Source organism: Vipera berus, assembly GCF_964194415.1.
Source record: "Vipera berus genome assembly, chromosome: 1".
Lineage (NCBI taxonomy): Eukaryota > Metazoa > Chordata > Lepidosauria > Squamata > Viperidae > Vipera > Vipera berus.
In genome coordinates, this window is record NC_138202.1 from 34067304 (window position 1) to 34087374 (window position 20071).

General features: G+C 36.2%; 1 protein-coding gene across 2 annotated transcripts in view; it reads left to right on the top strand.

The window, feature by feature from the left end:
• Window positions 1-625: 625 nt before the first annotated feature.
• The window catches only part of PPP1R13B (protein phosphatase 1 regulatory subunit 13B), a 70354-nt gene continuing 50908 nt past the window's right edge, over window positions 626-20071 (top strand). For both annotated transcript variants that reach the window (XM_081338675.1, XM_081338676.1), the window contains exon 1: window positions 626-975. In XM_081338675.1, coding sequence (XP_081194801.1) covers window positions 967-975 — 9 coding nt within the window. In that variant the 5' untranslated portion in view covers window positions 626-966. The remainder of the gene's footprint in view (window positions 976-20071) is intronic.

Here is a 20071-nt window from a genome sequence, read left to right on the forward strand (position 1 = left end):
ATTAAACGTCCCCAATCTGGCAGGAGATGATCGAATACAGCATTACTAACGTCGTCCTTCTGAAGGGTATCAAGACTGGGGAAAAGACGATGCCGTCATATTTTTGTCGAATTAGAAACACAGCCTACGTCGACTTGAGAACGGCGGGACTGACTTTAGCATAAAGCTGCCTTGAAGACTGGTTCAGAATCTATTCTATACGATCTCTAAAGGAAGCTGAATCCCGCGATCCTGCAGTGACGCACCACTGGACGCCCACGGGAAAAGGGAGGGGGGTGGCTCGATTCTCCTATGCACGCAAAGCTCGTGTAGAATCCACCCCCACCCCCCTATGGCGAAAATCTTGCAGGCGCATTTACAAAAGGGTGGCTCCTTCCGGCATCCTAAAAAAGCACCAGCAATAATAACCTGGGCTGCGTCACGTGCGACCCAAAGAGCAGGTAGGCGGGCACGCACTAAGCGCGCCTCGCATTCCTCTCTTTCTCTCGGGCTCCTCCCCTTTTCCTGCTCATTCCAAGGGCAGTGGGGAAACCCCTCCCCCTTTTCTCTCCTGCCTCGGCCAATAGGGAAGCGTCGTCGTTAACCCCTGGCGAGGCGGAGTAGAGCGGAGCTGAGGAAAAAACTCTTGAGGAGAAAAGAGGAGGACGAGGCGGCGACAGCGGCGGCGGCGGCCGTGGCTTGCACTGCCCGTTCTTGATACTGCGGCCACTGTCATCACCGCCCGTGAGGTGAGGACGGGAAGGAAGAAAAAAAAAACCAACCCCAGAAAACGAGGATACCATTCCGAGTGGAGGAAATAGGACAACGGAGCCTGGCCACCGTGCTCGAAGCCAGCCTCTATTCCGGTCCCGAGAGCCAGAAGGAGCGGCAGCGCAGGCAGGCCTGGTCCGCGGTCGCCCTGCCCCCCCCCTTTTTCCTTCGTTCCTCTGACCGGCGTCTTGATTAGCACGAGTGACAGCGCCGGAAATGATGCCGGTGAGCAGGATTGCGGGGCGTAGAAGAAAAGAGGGGGGGGAGGAAGGAGGAATCATAGTGGGATAGTCCCGGGTGTTGCGACGAAAGGCCGGCCAGAGATAGTCGCCGAAACAGCCTTAGTAACGATCCAGTATCTGGGATCTTCAGCCTATTCCTGCACAGACCTTGATTCGATTAGAGGGGGTTGTGGAGACCACCGCGCCGCACGTTTTGTTTTTTTTCCCCCTTTCCCAACAGATGCAGGAAGGATTTTCCTTCCCTCCCCCTCTTCGGTGCCATAAGCAGCTGAATGTGACGGGGCCAGGCCGTTCAGGGTTTAAGGTTAGATGTTGGAGTTTTCTGAAGGACGGGTCGGATTATAATCCCCCTTCTTTTATATATATATATATATATATAAATTATATATGGTTAGTTTCTCTCTCAGCCCTCCCTAAGAAAAGATTGGTCAGCCTGTCAGGAGGATTTAAATCACTGCTGCCAATCCACACACCCCAAACCATCAGTGGTTACATCTTACATTCTTACAAGGTTCTTACACAACCTTTCGTTGCTATGTTAGGTTCATGCTTAGGGAAAGGTTGTTCTTTATCATGGGAATGCTGTGTCCTTTATGTGTTTTGTAGAGAATTAAGATGGGAAAAACTGAGGTGCATGAGCTCTCTGGCCTTTCATCTGGCACAATGAAGGGGTAATCTGAATATGCTTCAAAGAAAATATGTATAGTGAAAGGCTAGAGACACATTCTTGCTGCAATCCTGTCTACTTTTTTATGAGTAAATCCCAATGCAGAAAGCCTTATGAGTGTACATAGTTGGATTTCTATGTAACAGAAACAGGAAGTATTAGATCAGGCTGCATTCTGTAGTCTCTGTATTTATTTATTTAAATATATAATTTGTTGCCTCCTGGAAACATGCTTGCAACATGTTTTGCTGCTCATCTCAACATAAAAGAATGGGACCTTGCTTTGGTGTTTTATCTTTTCCAACAATGATAGGATTTTTTAAATAATGTTTATCAGCAATCTGCTTTCTATGTTAGTTGGCTGTGCTTTATTTTTATATATAATAATCTGTAAAGATAGTTTCCTAAGCCAAGCAAATAAGTATTCTATTTTCCCTGAATTGCTCTTCATATGCAAAAGAAATCACATAGTTTTTAGAAAGAAGCATATCTAATTAAACATTTCTTAATATATCTTCCAATAAATAAGGGAGGGGCAGGATTTCTTGTATTACTAACCATAAGAAAAACTGCTTGAACATGAGAACATGAGTAAGAAGTAAACGTTGACTGTGCATGGTGAAATTATAAAGTAATAGTTTAGATGAAATTTCTGTAGCATAAAGCATTTTGGTAAGGATGAGACAAACCTATTTGGTTAACTCCCAGTGATTCTGTGATGATGGTATATTACAGTTGTCAAAAACAGGGATATTAGAATTAATGAGTTTACAGAACATGCAGATGATTGTAAATCTCTAATGGAAAACATTTTGAAGCATAATATATAATTGGGCAATATCTTTATTAGACTGAACCAAAATGTTGCAAAATACTTTTTATGGTTTCAAATTTTTAAGAAAGCATGGGTAATTTTTGTAGCATTTTGATTGGTCTTAGTAAAGGTATTACCTAACTTATTTTTTTCTGATGAATCAGCATGGCTATCTTTTTGTTTGGGTGTATGTAAACTTAATGACTGTCATCACAGTTCAAGAATACTTCCTGACTTCATTCAGTAGATTATTCTTTAGATTGCATTCAGTTAATAAGTATAAGGCATGTCACTGGATGTAGTTTTATGAAATATGCCATCTAGAAGTTTTTGCTTTCAAGTGTTAGCTTGCAAGATGATCATAACATTATTAGAAAGATGTAAAATGAAACCTTACCACCTTTACAGGCATTGTACAACTGAAGTGAACTTCCATTTTCTAAATACTGTATGATTTCTATATAATTGTGTTTCTTAACCTTTTTTTTCTCAGATCCCCTTCCTGCTTTTAAAAATTATAGGGAATTCCAAAAGAGCTTTTGGTTGTATTTATTGATATTTATTATATTAAAAATTAAAGCATTCACTGATGTCATAATTTCTCACAATTGTTTGATGGGATTTTAATATTGTATTATTTTTCAACATAGGCTGGCAAATAATTTTGATTTTGAGGACTCCTGAGAGATTCTTGGGAGATCCCCAAGGTCCTAGGACCACACTTGAAGAAACATTGTTCTATTGTATAAAGGTTTTAGTATTTTTATATTTTAATATTTTTTCCAATATTTCTACTTTTTCATATTTTATATCCACAAATTCATACATCAACTATAATAATGTGATATCACAGTTACATTAATGAATGAATGCTTCAGATCTTTTAGGAAAAAATAATATCAAGGAAGATAGTTTCTATAAATTTGGAACAGATGTCTCACCCAGTTCTGTAGTGAAGTCCCCTCAATTATTGCCTTCTTTACTTTTTTTTAGTTTCAACCAGCACCACCATTGTTATTTAGTCTATACGTTGACTTACCAAGAGTAACGAAGGATCCTGAAGAACACATGCCTAAGGCATCATACACTGTATACATTGTTATATCTTAGTATACACTGGTAATATATTACTGTCATATTTACAAGTAGGATTCTGTAGGTTGTTAAGAAGACTTGGCTTCTATTGTTATAATCTCTATTAATAAATCAAAGTAAAAAAAATTAAGGGTTTTGGAAAACAACACTATAGCCATAGGTGGCTATTATATGATGAGCCAATAAAGCAAGTTAATACCTTTCCTCACCTAGGGGTAGTTTTTTCTGAGGCTGGATCTTGGCTCCTTCATCATCAAAGAAGCTCACTTACAACAAAAGCAGGAGTGAATCTACTCCCTAAATTAAAAAAAATAAACATAGTTATTCAGATTCCTTATCCCCAATTATTAATTTATATAAGTCCAAGGTCACTCCAGTGCTCTTACATTGAGCTGAAGTTTGGGGCTTAAACATCAATACTAGAACAAACACTATAACAACATTTGAGAAGTATTTTGGGTTTGGATAAAGGACTTGAGCTGCCACAGTTAGAACTGAATTGGGAATTAATCCAAATCTGGGGATACTAGGAAGGAATTATTATGCATTTCTTGGTTTATAATAATGTGGATTCATAATAAAATATAAGTATTAATATGGTATATTTCCCCAATGTTTTCTCACACATATAGGGGGCAATAATGTATGGCTTAGTGGAATGCTGAGTATTTCTCTTTTGTTTCTCAATTTGTTTCAGTCATAAAAAAGGAACTGACAATCACATGAACCCCACCTTATATAGTGACTAGCATCTTACTAATATTGAGAAAATCACTTGCATTTTCTGATATGGTAAAAAAATCAAATTCACAATACTTTTTCACTTTTTTCCCTTACACTGCTTTTAAAAATATAATTACTGTAGTTGTATATTTATTCTCAAAGTGGTGTGATATGCTCTACTACTATGATAGTTGTTTTAGAATTATTAATCTTTTGCCTTTTGTTTTTTCAGTTTTCCTTATAGTTAATTTCAAATTATATAAATGATAAATTTTTCTATATAACTTTTTTTTGAGTAAAATTAAACTTAAAAGTCCTCTGTTAACAATCTATTTTTGTATTTAACTCATAGAAAGTCTGCAATAAATCACTGTAAATCACAATCATTATCTCTGATCTGCCCAGGATCAAATGTTCTTATTTGATTCTTAATAAGAAAAAATTTTCTTAAGATTTTGGTTGAAATTTTTTCCAACAATTGTATCTTATTCCCCTGAATCATAAACTTCTATTTTTGACCCATCTTCTCCCCAAAAACTCCAGTCCAAATACTTTTCCATCAATCTTCTTAAGAAAGTCCAGTTCATTATTCATTGATACTGTTAACTCCAAATCTGTAGAAACCATATCTCTTTCAGACTTCTTCAACAAACTTGCAGTTTCCAAACCAAGTTCCTTTTAAATCTGCCAAATGCAGTTTAGATTCCAATCCATCCAGTGATAAGTCTAGAGTTTGGTTACAGATGCTTAAATTGGGATATCCTCTTTAGGTTGATTTGAACTATTGTTATTTTATCATTTTTTTTACAAAAGTTTTCAATTTGAACTTGAAGGTTAAAAAACATTTTTCCTGAAGGCCTCCCGAAGGCTTTATCTTTAAATTGGTGCATTATTTGCATTTTTAATGTAATCCTGTAACTGAGGATTCACTACCAGACATAAACAGTTTCTTCAAGCGTGGTCCTAGGACCTTGGGGATCTCCCAAGAATCTCTCAGGAGTCCTCAAAATCAAAATTATTTGCCAGCCTATGTTGAAAATTAATACAATATTAAAATCCCATCAAACAATTGTGAGAAATTATGACATCAGTGAATGTGTCTTTTAATTTTTAAAATAAAAAATATAAATAAATACAACCAAAAGCTCTTTTGGGATTCCCTATAATTTTTAAAAGCAGGAAGGGGATCTGAGAAAAAAAAGGTTAAGAAACACAATTATATAGAAATCATACAGTATTTAGAAAATGGAAGTTCACTTCAGTTGTACAATGCCTGTAAAGGTGGTAAGGTTTCATTTTACATCTTTCTAATAATGTTATGATCATCTTGCAAGCTAACACTTGAAAGCAAAAACTTCTAGATGGCATATTTCATAAAACTACATCCAGTGACATGCCTTTTTCCTTTTTTTCATCCTTCTTTATTGTGAGAAATATTACCTCAACATTTTCTGTGGCTACTTTGTTACAGTATATCTAACTTCCCTGTCTTTTCCCAGTCACTATCAATCTTCTTAAGAAAGGCCAGTTCATTATTCATTGATACTGTTAACTCCAAATCTGTAGAAACCATATCTCTTTCAGACTTCTTCAACAAACTTGCAGTTTCCAAACCAAGTTCCTTTTAAATCTGCCAAATGCACTTTAGATTCCAATCCATCCAGTGATAAGTCTAGAGTTTGGTTACAGATGCTTAAATTGGGATATCCTCTTTAGGTTGATTTGAACTATTGTTATTTTATCATTTTTTTAACCAAAGTTTTCAATTGGAACAAAAAACATTTTTCCTGAAGGCCTCCCGAAGGCTTTATCTTTAAATTGGTGCATTGTTTGCATTTTTAATGTAATCCTGTAACTGAGGATTCACTACCAGACATAAACAGTTCCTTTCAAGGACAGGGAAGTTAGATATACTGTAACAAAGTAGCCACAGAAAATGTTGAGGTAATATTTCTCACAATAAAGAAGGATGAAAAAAAGGAAAAAGGAAAATTTCCATCAAAATTAAAAAAAATCAAGACCAAAACTTTTTAAAAGTTTAGAAAATGTGACATCCGTGTAGTGAAAATCTAATGCAAACTTGAATCCAAACAGGTCACTTTCACTGCTCAGGAAATGTAGCTGACTTCCATACAGAAAAAGTGAAAGTAATTCAGAATTGCAGAGTAAAACAGTGAAAAAACAATGAAGAATTAAGTTAAAATCCAACAAGGGGTTAGAGTAAATCAGCATTCAACCAGTCACTTAACTTTTAAAAGAACGATTGAGATAAAGAAAATTCAAAATGTGCAGTTAAAACCAAGTATGCTTTAAAAAAAATGAACAGCTGAAAGATAACCTGACTCTGACCACTCCCTACCAGGAATTGCAGTGTTCAAAATTCTTTTCTCAAGTGGATCCATAGTAATCTGAGGTTCTATTGGGTCATCCCTAATTGCTCCTGTTTAGATGTAGGGCACAGACTGCCAAAAAAATCTGCTTTGGCAGCAAAATCAGCTGTTCATAGCCAGGAGAAAGGGATCACCCCATCTCTCAGCACACTATCTTGGGGAAGTCTCTATATAACAATTTTGAAAAAAAAGTGTTCCCCATTCTGGGAGGTACTCTTGAAAAAAGATATTGTAGATCTGGAAAATCAAATATGAGTATGATTAAGTACTACATTAGTTCTATTAGGAAAGAATGTAGCATCTGAGTTTGGAGTGAAGATGAGTAAGGGGAGATATGATAGGCATTTAAAACCGTGCATGTATAATTAAATATGGATAATAATTTTTTTGTTAGATATTGGGTTAAACTATTAAAATTAGAAGAAGGGATATCAAGAGATGATAAAAAGAAGTATAGGAAGCCCTTGCTTTTTGATGGCTACAGGGGCTGGATTTTCCATTGCTAAATGATATAGTTGTAAAATGTGATGTCACATGACTGACCACTTAGTGATGGCAGTTCCAGCAAAGCCCAGTTAAGCAAAGATTCTGCAGGTCTTTAAGTGAGGGGCTCATGATTTCTGACTTCCGGATGTCTTCCCCATTGTCTTCGCTTGTGGAAAGCCAGTAGGCAAATTGTGATCACATAACTCTGGAACATTGTGACAGTCAGAAATTTGGACTGGTTGCTGGTACCCAAATCTCAATCACATGATTGCAAAGGTATTGAAACAGCTGAAACTTTCAGGACCAATTGTAAATATCGCTTGTGCAGTGGCCAAAGCAAATTTGAACAGTCACTGCACAAGTGGTTGTTAAATGGACCAACTGTATTGCTTTGCAAAATAATTAAGCTGTGGAATTTTCTGCCATTAAAAGTTAGTTGAAGAAGAATAGGGCAAATCCATGGAGAATAGAGCCATAATTAGTACCATGTCTTCAATATCTGATGCCAGGGAGGAGATATTAAGTAAGGCTGTATCTCCATTGGTGGTCACATTTGTGAGATTCTTGAATTCAGCCCTGCATGACATAGATCCTTTTCAGTTTATAAGAAATAGTAGTATGGGCTGCAGTTGTCAAATTAACGGTCATTTTAATAACTTTAGAGAAGATCACGTTGATGTAACAAGACAGATACAACATATTGGATTTCATATTAATTTATTATCATGTATTTCTTCTAAAAGCAGTATCCGATCATTTCTAATTTTAGGTTATAAGAATTTTATGTAAAGATACTCATCTACATTGCCAACATTGCTTTTATTTTTATAAAACCAGATGACCCTTACATGCCATTTGGTTACATAATTGCTTCAAATACATACAAAACACTGATGATTGTGAAAGCAGAGTGTCCTGCTTTAAAGCCTTAAAACATCCATGCCCTTTTGCATATGCGCTGATTCTGTTAATTATCTTAATGTTGTCAGCTTGCTACTCAGTACTAGGGACAGCCTTTGGAGCAGCCTTGTGATAGTTTGCTAAGATCATGGCTGCTTTACACTTCAGGAAGGAGTATTTTGCTTTTGTCAATACATTTAGCACACCTTTCAAATGCTTTGCATAATTTTAAATTAATATTGTGCTTAAATTGGAATTATTTTTTGAAAGTGGATAGATGCATTTATCACATTACCTGTTTAATTTTATAATTAGAGTTTACATATATATTTAATAGTCTCTAGGTTCCCACAACGTGTTCTTCTAAAATATACAGAACTATATATTTTTATTGTCCGACATTTCCTAAGTTCCATTAATATAAAATCCTTGTTAGGAAACTCATTTCCTAAGAATTTTAAAGAACATCTAATTGCAGTATACAGCTTTGAGAGGTGCTAAATCAATGAGTCTATAAATTTTCCCAAACTGCAAATAAATTGTTATAAGAGTTTGTTTTAATGATAATTAGATTTTTGTTTCTATTTGAAATAAAATTTTCTTTTACTGTCCTTTTTAACTAAGAATTGTATGATTGCGTAACAGCACCTTTTTCAAATAATCACATAAACAATAAAATGCCCATATATGCTAGCCCAGAGGTCAGCAACCTGAAACAGTGAAAGAGCCAGTTGGAACTGGTTCCCTCACAAAAGGAAAAACTAGGAGCCGCAAAAAATGTGTGCGCATGCGCAGAACAGGGTTTGACTGAAGAGTGGAGCCAAGGCGCGATATGCAGCTACCCTGCATATTTGAATTGATTGGTTGAACTTTTTTAGTCCCACTTTTTTTTTTTTTGGACTGCACATGGCAGAGGACTGGGAGCCGCAGGAGATGGCTGAAAGAGCCGCATGTGGCTCCGGAGCCGCGGGTTGCAGACCTGTGTGCTAGCCAGTAAAAGACTATAGGTTTTAACATTTTTTTATTTCTCACTCATGGGAAATATAATGCAACACATTGCCATTTTTGTAATTAGTATATTGTTAACTACAAAATAAGGGACGCAGTGGCTCAGTGGGTTAGGACGCTGAGCTTGTCGATCAGAAGGTCGGCAGTTTGGTGGGTCGAATCCCGAGTGCCGCGTAGCAGAGTGAGCGCCTGTTATTCGTCCCAGCTTCTGCCAACCTAGCAGTTCGAAAGCACGTAAAAAATGCAAGTAGAAAAATAGGGACCACTACGGTGGGAAGGTAACAGCGTTCCGTGCGCCTTTGGCGTCTAGTCATGCCGGCCACATGACCACGGAGATGTCCTCGGATAAGCACTGGCTCTTTGGCTTTGAAACGGAGATGAGCACCGACCCCTAGAGTCGGAAACGACTAGCACGCATGTGCGGGGGAACCTTTACCTTTACCTTTAACTACAAAATAAGTGTGTACTTCAGGAAAAATTTTTTTTATCAATTTTGTTGTATCTCTTTTAACTCATTGTAAATTTTGGTGTACTGAAGTAGTAATATGTTCTCCACCTTTATCCATTCCTTTTAGCTCCATTCCCTCATTATGTTTGATCTGATTGATGTAAAAAAACCTTTCAAAATAATATCTTAGGGCAATATACAGTTTGGAAAAGATGGCACTATCTGACAGAACAATTAACCAGTGGAACAACCTGCCTCCAGAGGTGGTGAATGCTCCAACACTGGAGGTTTTTAAGAAGAGACTGGACAGCCATTTCCCTGAAATGGTATAAGGTTTCCTGCCTGAGCAGGGGGTTGGACTAGATGACCTCCAAGGTCCCTTCCAACATTATTATTATTATTATTATTATTATTATTATTATTATTATTATTATTATTATTATTATTATTATTATTATTATTATTATTATTATTATTATTATTATTATTATCTAGGGCTTTTCAAAGTAATGCCATATATTCCAAAACTTTATTTTGAATATAGAATAGAGGTATAAATTAAAATACATTTTGAAATTGTGGGGAGAAATGTTAAAATCTTTACAGTTAAAAGTAGTTCTTGAGGTATGACAGGTCATTTAATAACTGTTCAAAGTTATAATAGACCCTTCCAAAAGCTATATATGACCCTGTTTCAAAGTTATGAAATCTACAGAGCCCACCCAGTTGCTGGCCCTTATGACTGACTGCAGAGATATTGCAGTGTGCCCACCTATTTCTTCCCCCATCCTGTCCTGCCAGGTCCCCAGAGGCACTTTGCCCCCCATTGGATTCCACACATTTCTTCATGACTCACAACCACTCACCTTGTGAAGATCTGCAGAGCTCAGGAGATGGGGGAAGGGAAGGAGAGGAGGCCTCTCTTGCTGAACCATGTGAGAGAATTCTACAAGCAGCGTCTTTTTCAATCCAGCCACCCGTACAGCCTAGCAACAAAGTGGCTAAACATCATCATCAGGGAAAGCCCCATGCTTTGCAAGGAAATGTTTAATTCTCCAGCAAAGCAGTCCTTTCCCCTCCGCACAGAGAAACTTCTGTTTTGAAATCTGAACTAGTTCTGGTCTGCCTTGCTGCATAGAGAGGTAAAGGCTGCTGAATTAAATGTTTCTTTGTAAATCATAGTTCTTTCTCAAGCTAGCCAATCATGGTGTTTAGCCATTGTGAAATAATGATCTAGCTCAGATTTCAAAATGCAGAGGTTTCCCTGCATGGAGGGGAAAGGGTTGCTTTGCCCAGATATAGCTCAGATTTCAAAGCCTGCTCTCTTCCTTTCCTTTTCCTCCTGAGCTCTGCAAATGTTTGCAAGGTAAGTGAGCAATTGTGAGGAGTGGAGGAGGTCCAGATGGTTGTGGGGACACCAAGGGATGGGAAGTGGAGCATGGGTATTTCAGGGGGCAGGGGATGCCTTGAGAGGCCCAAGGCAGGTGAGCTTGTGCCTGTACTAGGCCCTCCAGGGTCACCCCTTAGGCATCTCACGCACACTTAATGACCTGCACATTCATTTAACAAATGTATTGGGGAAAGCAGGGATGAGGGATAATTAATGATGAGGCTTATTTAACATTTATCCTGAGTTTAGACAATAAAGGGCAGGGTCCAATATAATGGTTAACCTTTTTTGGATCAGCATTAAACTTTGCAATACTTTTTCATTTGGAATATGTTTACTGCACATCTATAGAAATGGTTATTTTCAATATTATTTTTTAATAAAGTGACAAAGTTAAAGTTTTTGGTACTGTAATAATTATACTCTAAGTAGGATCACAAAAAGTATTCTAAATGCAAATAAAATCAGTTTCAAGAATGGATGATAATTTTCTGAATGTGATAAAGTAACATGCATATAAACTTATTCATAAAAGATGAAATATTAAAATTATTTCATTTTTCATGTTAATGTCATATTTGTGGCTGATGTCCTTCAACCACAATTCATTATCAGACTTCAAACCTGATAGGGTCAAAGATCTCTTAATGCTACTGCCAAGTGATTTTTTTCTTTCATGAGAACACGATTAACTGCACTAAAAACAATCCAGCAAGTTACGAAGTTTAAAAAGTTAATATGAATGTTAATTAAATTTTATTTTTCAATTGTAGTTTGATTAAAATCATTTTGTTTTGCCAGAATCATCAGTATTCAGTTTTATTAAAATCAAATTTGCATTTCTTATGAGTAATCCATTTTCTTTCTTTATATATAACATGTATATTATACACACTTACTTGACTTATTATACACACTTACTTCCTTATCTATACATCAATCTTCAAATTTATTAGGTCAGTGAGTCATAATCCTGTCAGTTTTTAAAACATGTAAATAAGCTCCAAATTTCTGTCAGCCCTTTTAAACTCATCTTTGAGAATACTTTAGGAAATTGATAGAAATCTTTCTGCAAGATATGTGATTAGATCTAACTAATTTGCTATTGCAATTAATAATGGTTACAGTACTTGCTTATCCTGAAGTTTTAGATTAATTTAATTAAGGTTGTGAAATACTTTAGATAAATTATTTTCCCTTTTTCAATCTTAATTCAGAAATCAATCTTATGTTTGTAAAGATAAATCTCTAATACTCTTCTGAATAATTCAACAAAACATGTCAAAAAGCTGCATTTAGAAAACCACATAATATCCAGTGTAATAACATAGAAACACACTGGTCATCACTTTATGACAAAGATGTGAAAATTATCATTCATTCTTGAAACTGATTTTAATGTTGTATTCACATTAGTGAAATATGTAAAGATGGACTTAAAAATTTGGCAAAATAATGCTGTCTATAAGTTACATAATGAGTACATAACACTTTTGGAACTTCCCTTTTCAAAAATATTGTTCTGATTTTCTGGCATAAATGGAGCTTCATCAGATGCATGGAGAACAATGTTCATGAGGAGAATATTGGCATTTTCAGAAAATGGTTTTAATATAGTAAAAATTCATTTCTTTTTGCATTAACTATGAGATTTTTTTTGAAAGAACACTTTCTTTTCTTATGAAGTTTGAATAAAATGTCATACATAGGTTGTTAAAATAGCTTTGTTGTCCATAATTGTGGATTTGTTCAACTGTAGTGAAACTTCTTTTTTTTTCTTTAATATCATAAATTAATCCTCAATCTCATTTTCCATTTTATCTGTCTACCTTTGTAAAACTAATTGTTAATTTCAAAATACATCTTGATGTATTACTGTGGAAATTTCATCCTGCAAAGCTGGCACTATTATTACATTGTATGGTTTATCATATTGCAAAAACCTCTTAGATGTGATAAATTGCAGTATGTGATAAAAAAGCAGTAAATCTGTCTATGACCTTTTCAGAACATTTTTAATCGAATGTAACTTCAACTTTTTTTTTAATATTTTTTATTAAACTTATTATTTAAAAACATTGGATACAGTACCAGCGGGCTGACAAACCTTTTTGTCTACAATGTTCAAATATATATATATACATGTATATATGTACATCAAATAAACACTTAGATACACTTAAGTTACAAATCATTAAGATAACAGAATATTTAAGACAATAAGCTAGTCTGTAAACCCTATTAAAGACCTTTCTTTTTTATCCCTCCAAAGATACAATTTGTTCCAAATTCTATAATATTCTGATTGATCTTTATTTTTTAGTTCCAAAGTTAGTTTGTCCATTTCTGCGCAATCCCAAATTTTCCTAATAACTTCTTTCTCACCTGGGATCTCATTCTTTTTCCATTTTTGCGCAAATGACATTCTAGCTGCTGTGATAATATGGATCGTTAAATATAGCACATCTTTAGGGTATTTCTCTTTCGTAATTCCCAACAAGAAAAATTCTGGACTAAACTCAATATCTTGTTTCAATATTTCTTTCAGCCAGGTCCAAATCATTCTCCAAAATTTTTGTGTTTTACTGCAAGACCACCACGTATGGAAGTATGTGCCTATCTCTTCAGAGCACTTCCAACACTTGGGAGATGCTGTTATATACATTTTTGCTAGACGGGCTGGGGGAAGATGCCATCGATAAAACATTTTAAATAAATTTTCTTTGTACGAAGAGGCCAGTGTTATCCTTTTGTTTCTGTCCCAAATTGTTTGCCAAGTACCTAGATCAATGTTATGTCCTAAATTGTTAGCCCAGATCAACATGGGATCCTTCACTTGCTCTTCAAACAGTTTATATCCCAAAAGCAATTTATATAAATTCCTTATTTGTTTAGAGTCTGGTCCCAGTAATATTTTGTCCAATGCTGTTTCTGAGGTATATATCCCCCATTCATTTTTATCCTTCCTATATCTCGATTGGATTTGTAAATAAGCCCACCAATCGAGTTTTATACCTTGTAGTTCTAGTTCATTCCTAGTTTTCAATTCCCCCTCCTCATTCAGAATATCCTTGTATGAAATTATGTTACCCAAATCAAATAGATTTGGGTAAACGATCGCTTCAAGGGTGGATAGCCAGACCGGTACTTTAGTGTAGTTATGAGATCTGATTTTTTTCCAGGTATTAAATAACGCATGCCTAATCTGATGTCTTTGAAAATGTGAGAAAAGACCTTGTTTCTCCGTCCATAGGAAAGCATGCCAGCCATATTGCAAATCGTGACCCTCTAAAGTTAGTAGTCTTCTATTTCTCAAGAGTACCCATTCTCTAATCCAACTCAGAGCCGCTGCATGGTAATATAATTCCCAGTCTGGCAATCCAAAACCCCCATTTTCCTTCGTGTCCTGTAGATATTTCAATTTAATTCTTGGTTTTTTTCCCTGCCAGACGAAATTTAATGATAATTTATTCAAATTTCGAAAAAATTTAGAATCGAGTTGTATTGGGATATTCTGAAATAGAAACAGGATTTTAGGCAGAATATTCATTTTAATGACAGCGATTCTTCCCAATAATGAGAGGTTTAGATTTCCCCATCTTTCCAGATCCCCTTTTATTTGATTCACTACGTTATCATAATTATCTTTTTTGAGTGAGGTGCATCTAGCCGTAATGTTAATCCCTAGATATTTTATTTTCTTAACTATCTCTATATCCATAATTCCAGCCAAATTTTCTTTTTGTTTATTGGTCATATTTTTAACAACCATCTTGGTCTTATTTCTATTTATTCGCAGTCCAGCGACCTCACCATATTTAGATAGTTCTTCCAATAAATTTGGTCCCGTCTGACATGGATCCTCCATAATAAAGACCAGATCGTCCGCGAAAGCTTGAAGTTTAAAGGTTTCCTTTTTAATGGTTAATCCTTTTATCTTTGGGTCATTTCTTATAGTTCTCGTTAATACTTCAAGTGATAATATAAACAGCAGTGGTGATAAGGGGCAGCCTTGCCGTGTTCCCTTTTGAATTTGAAACTTCCTGGATGCTTCCCCATTAATAATTATTTTTGCTTCCTGGTTGTCATAAATTGCCCTAATTACATTTATAAATTTTTCACCCATGTTCATGAAGCTAAGTTGTTGGTGCAAGAAAGACCATTTAACATTATCAAATGCCTTTTGGGCGTCTAAAAAAAGTAATGCCATCTGTTGACCACTATGTAATTCATAGTACTCCAACGTATCTAATATTATTCTAATATTGTGCTTAGTGTGTCTCTTAGTGAGAAAACCATTCTGGTCTGCGTATATGAAGTCGTTCAGAAATCGTTTCAATCGTTCCGCTATAATTGAAGTAAATATCTTATAGTCCGAATTCAGAAGTGATATGGGTCTATAATTTTGGATTAATGTATGGTCCGTATTATCTTTCGGGATAAGGGTTATGTTTGCCTCCGACCAAGATTTAGGCGTTCTTGCGCCTTCTAATACTGCGTTAAATACCTCCACTAGGGGTTGCGCTAAAATATTTTGTAATTCTTTATAGATTTCTGACGGGAGACCGTCAGGGCCCGATGCTTTATTGTTCTTTTGTGCATTGATAGCTTTTATCACCTCAGATAGCCGAATTTCCTCGTTTAGCATATTTCTAGTATCTTCTGTGACTTTGGGTAGTTTGGCTTTTTGAAAATATTCCTCCATTTTCTCCACACTTGCCTGGCTATCTTCTTTGTATAGACGCTCATAGAATTCCTGGGCTATGATTTTTTTTTTCTTCCTGGTGGAATATTCTCCCTTCCTCATCTCGTAATTCACGAATCCAGTTTTTCCCCTTTTGTTTTCCCAATTTATATGCGAGCCAACAGCCCGGTTTATTTGCATTTTCAAAGAAATTTTGTTTCGTGTTTCTCAGTTGTTGTGCTAATTTCTCTTTATCTAAAATGTTAAGCTTGTGTTTAATCAAATCCATAGATTGCTTAATATTCTCTTTTTGTGGGTCTTGTTGGAGTATAACTTCTAAGCTCTTATATTCCCCTTCTAATCTTTCCCGTTGTTGTCTTTTCCCCTTGTTTTTGTATACCATGTATGCCCTCGCTACCCCTCTCATCATTGCCTTGGCCGTATCCCAATTGTTTTGTACTGAGGTGTCTATGGCTTTATTTTCCTTAAAGAAAAAACTTAGTTCTCTCTCCATCTTAGATTTGAATTCGTCCTCTTTTAAGATTGCTCTTTGTAGCGTCCATCTAGGTATTTTTTTGGAACCTTTCCAGTTAAGTTTAATAGGATTGTGGTCTGCCCAAGTACCTATCGCTATATGCACCTCATCTATTTCAGAACTAATTTCTTCCGTCATCCATACCATGTCTATTCTAGACCATGAGTTATGTCGATTGGAGTAATGTGTATATTGTCTAGCCTTACGATTTCTTTCCCTCCAGACATCTTGAATATTTAGATCGTTAGCCAAGTTGAGAAAAGATCTCGGTAGAGTTCTTCTCTTCTTTTTCCTGAGCGTCTTACCCATATAATCCAAATTTATATCTAGGATAGCATTAAAGTCTCCTATTAAACAGATCTCCTCATAATCAATGCTACATATCTTATTGTGAAGTGTTTTAAAAAATTGTTCTTGATTATGATTTGGGGCATATATCTCTACCATCATGACCTTCCTGTGGTTTATTACAACCTCGACTATCAGTATTCTACCCTCTTTATCGTTATAAATTTGTTTTGCTATCAATTTTGGGTTTACATATAATGCCACTCCTCTCTTTTTCTTGTGTTGGTCTAAGGAAACGAATAGATTCCCTATTTTTGGTTGTACTAACAAATATTTTTGTTGTTCCTTTATATGGACTTCTTGTATTGCCACGATATCCAATTGTTGATGAATGAGCCTATTAAAAAATTTCCGCCTTTTCACTGGCGAGTTTAGTCCATTAATATTCACAGACATAATACTACACTCCCCTCCCTTCATCTCACTTATTTCTAGTTTTTGTGGATCTTGTGATTCGGGGCTCTCTCTCTTCCTTGTCTCTGATCCCATGTTTCTCTGTTGGCTCTCCAGGTTTATTCCTTCTATCCTCTGTTGCTAAGACCTTCCCATCCATTGTCCCTCGTATCGTATCTCTTTCTCTTACCTCCCTTCCATCTTGATCTTCTAAATCCACTTCCTCTTGGTTATGGAAGTGGAGTTTGTAAAAATCTTCTGCCTTCTCTATCGTGTCCAGTCTATGCCTTCTGTCCTGCCACGTAACTAGGATACCCTCTGGGGTTAGCCATCTAAAGTTTACATTTTCCCTGATTAATTTAGATGTTAAGAATTGATAGCCACGTCTCAGGTCCCTCATCCTTTTAGGTATCTGTTTAAGGATGGTGATTGGTTGGCCCCGAAATTCTAATGGTTCCTCTCTAGATCTATGCAGAAGCTCATCCCGAATTGATTTCTTAACTAGCCTTACATGTACTTCTTTTGGGAGGTTGTGCCTTCTCGCATAATTAGTTTGAACCCTGTATGTTTCATCAATTTCCGCCAGCATTTCCTCCTTCCCTACACCGAGTGCCTTTGCCATCAATTCTGCCATCATGACCAACAAATCTTCCCCTCTTTTTTCTTGAACATTTTGGAAGCGTAGATAGTGAGCAGCCTTTTCTGCTTCCAGAAAAATAACTGTTGTTTCTAACTCCTTATTGGCCTGAAGAAGTGTTTCATTTAAATCATCTACTCTCTTTTCCTCTTTTTCCATTCTAGCTTCCATATCTTGAAGTCTTTGTTCATTTTTGACTAATTGTTGTTGAATCCCTTCGAATTTGTCATCTATCGCTTGAATTTTCCCCTTTAATTCACCAGTGTCATTTCTTATTTGGCCTATTTCTCTCTTCATCTCCTCATGGTTTTTGGCCATTACCTCGTGTAGGTTTTGCAACAGGGCATGTAGATCTTTAAAGGAATTTGAGTTAGATCTTTCCCTTTGTAGCATATCCTCTATAGACTTCTGATTGGAGGGACTTGAGGCCATCCCTTGTCCCTGTGTTGCCACCTTTTTGCCAGCGCTAGGCTTAGTTGCTCCCGAAATACTTGTCATGGTTCCCCGGTTGTAACACACGTTTTATCAATATATAGTACCCTGGGTCTTGTATAAACCTCTTAATTCTATGACAAAAGGTATGTAAAACAGTTACCACCAGATACTTATTACCAACTAAGCAATTTATATAATAGAATTCTATAGTATATATGTCTGAATATATTCAAAGTCACGTTCTTTTTTTTTTCCCCCGTTTCCGGCGCAGAAGTTGACACCTTTTCCGTCTTCTTCTACTGTCAAAGACCAGTAGGTGTCCCACTAAACAAACCTCCAATTACTAAATTGCTATATCAAATGGCCGCCCGTGACAAGTAGAGTACAATTTCAAAAGTTTCAAAAGTTCAGAAGTTCAAAATTTACCAGGAAAGCCCAGGATAAACCAAGCTGGTCACTTTTTATGTCCGACAATCCAGAGTTCAGTCTCTAACAGTCATATAGTCACTATAGTCCTCGAATTTCTTTTCCTTGCTGTTTTTGCCAAACGCCTCCCTCGAGACTTCTATCGCCACTTATTCCCTCTCCGTGAGGCTCCCACTTCAAACCAGTACCTCTTTCTTAAGCGCTTCCTATTAGATATTCGGATATACTCTCCGTCAGCTCCGCTCCACCGTTGTCCCGCTGCTTACGTGCTGGCTCCGTCCCTCTGTCAGATCTTCATGTCGGCCATTACTGGCCTCCTTCTCCCCGGTTCGCTCGCATCAGACTTCTCCGGATTTCCAACACGAACCGCCGCTCATGAAGGTTCTCCGGGCTGCCTGCGACTTCGGATGCCCCTACAGGACCTCCTGAAGCTCCGAAAAGCCCCCGCGAACACTGGGTGAGAGGTTGTGCGTGGAGAGAACTCCGTTCACACAGCCGCCCGCTCTGACAGCTGGCTCCGCCCCCGTAACTTCAACTATTGAATGTCTTTCAAATAGTTAATATTTTTAAAAAATATTTCAATCTTTATCACCTATTTAGATGCTTTACATGAAAGTAACCGTAAAGATGGGATGCTTTACATTAAAATTTAAATGCTGGCTGTGTTATGCAAGAGTAAAGTATTGTTGGATTTACAGAACAGATTAGATTCAAATTTAATTGTATTTTGCGAGCTTAGCTTATGTAGTTAATTATGGTTTGAGTTGTATGAACTCAACAAATTGGACAAATTCAATAATGATTGGTTCAGTGATTAGTATGAGTGATTACAACTGATTGGCTGATTATCTGATTATGTTTTCAATCCTTAGCAGCACATAGATAGATTTTCTCAGTGACAATCACATTGGCTTAGTATATTTTAGTTTAGCATGTTGTCCAAGCACAGAAAATTTGGCTAAATTTTATATAATTTTTATGTAGTGATTTTGAATATCTGATGATACATGCTATATACAAATGACAGAGTAAGCAAGAGTTTATATATTTTAAAATCTTCTACATTGTAAATGAGTTATTATTTAATTATATCAACAATTCTTAATAATTGAAACTTCAAATATCTCTGTATAACAGAGTAGGAGACTACTTATAAATAAGTAATTTAAAAATATTCTGTAAAACTCTTTTAGTACTGGGTAACTGCCCAATAGATATGTTTTATGTGTCAGAAGAGACTGAGAATTTTTATACTGCATGGTTTTAGTTCATGATAGAAAAATATTTAAGCAGCTGTAGTAATACAAGAAAATGTTATCTTTAAAATTGCCTTCTCCATGGTTACAAATATCAAGTTCTAATTATGTATTTAATGATTAGCACAATAGTTGGCATTTGGATGCAGAAAAAATAATTTCCTTTTTAATCTGACTTGCTAACATGCTGATTTGAAAACAGTAATGGTTTGAACTGTTGTTTTTATCAATCATAAATGAATCTCGAGTTTAAGTATTCAGAACCAAGGTTTTGCTCAGTCAGATCATTTCTGATGGAGAACTACAGTTAATGGCAGACTTTTGACTGATTTGTTTCAGAAGTTGGCATCTTATGGCCCATGGCCAAATGTGGCCCACTACCTGAAATCATCTGGCCCATACTCCTTAAAATAAATGTTTTATTCACCTGGAAGCAACAGTGCT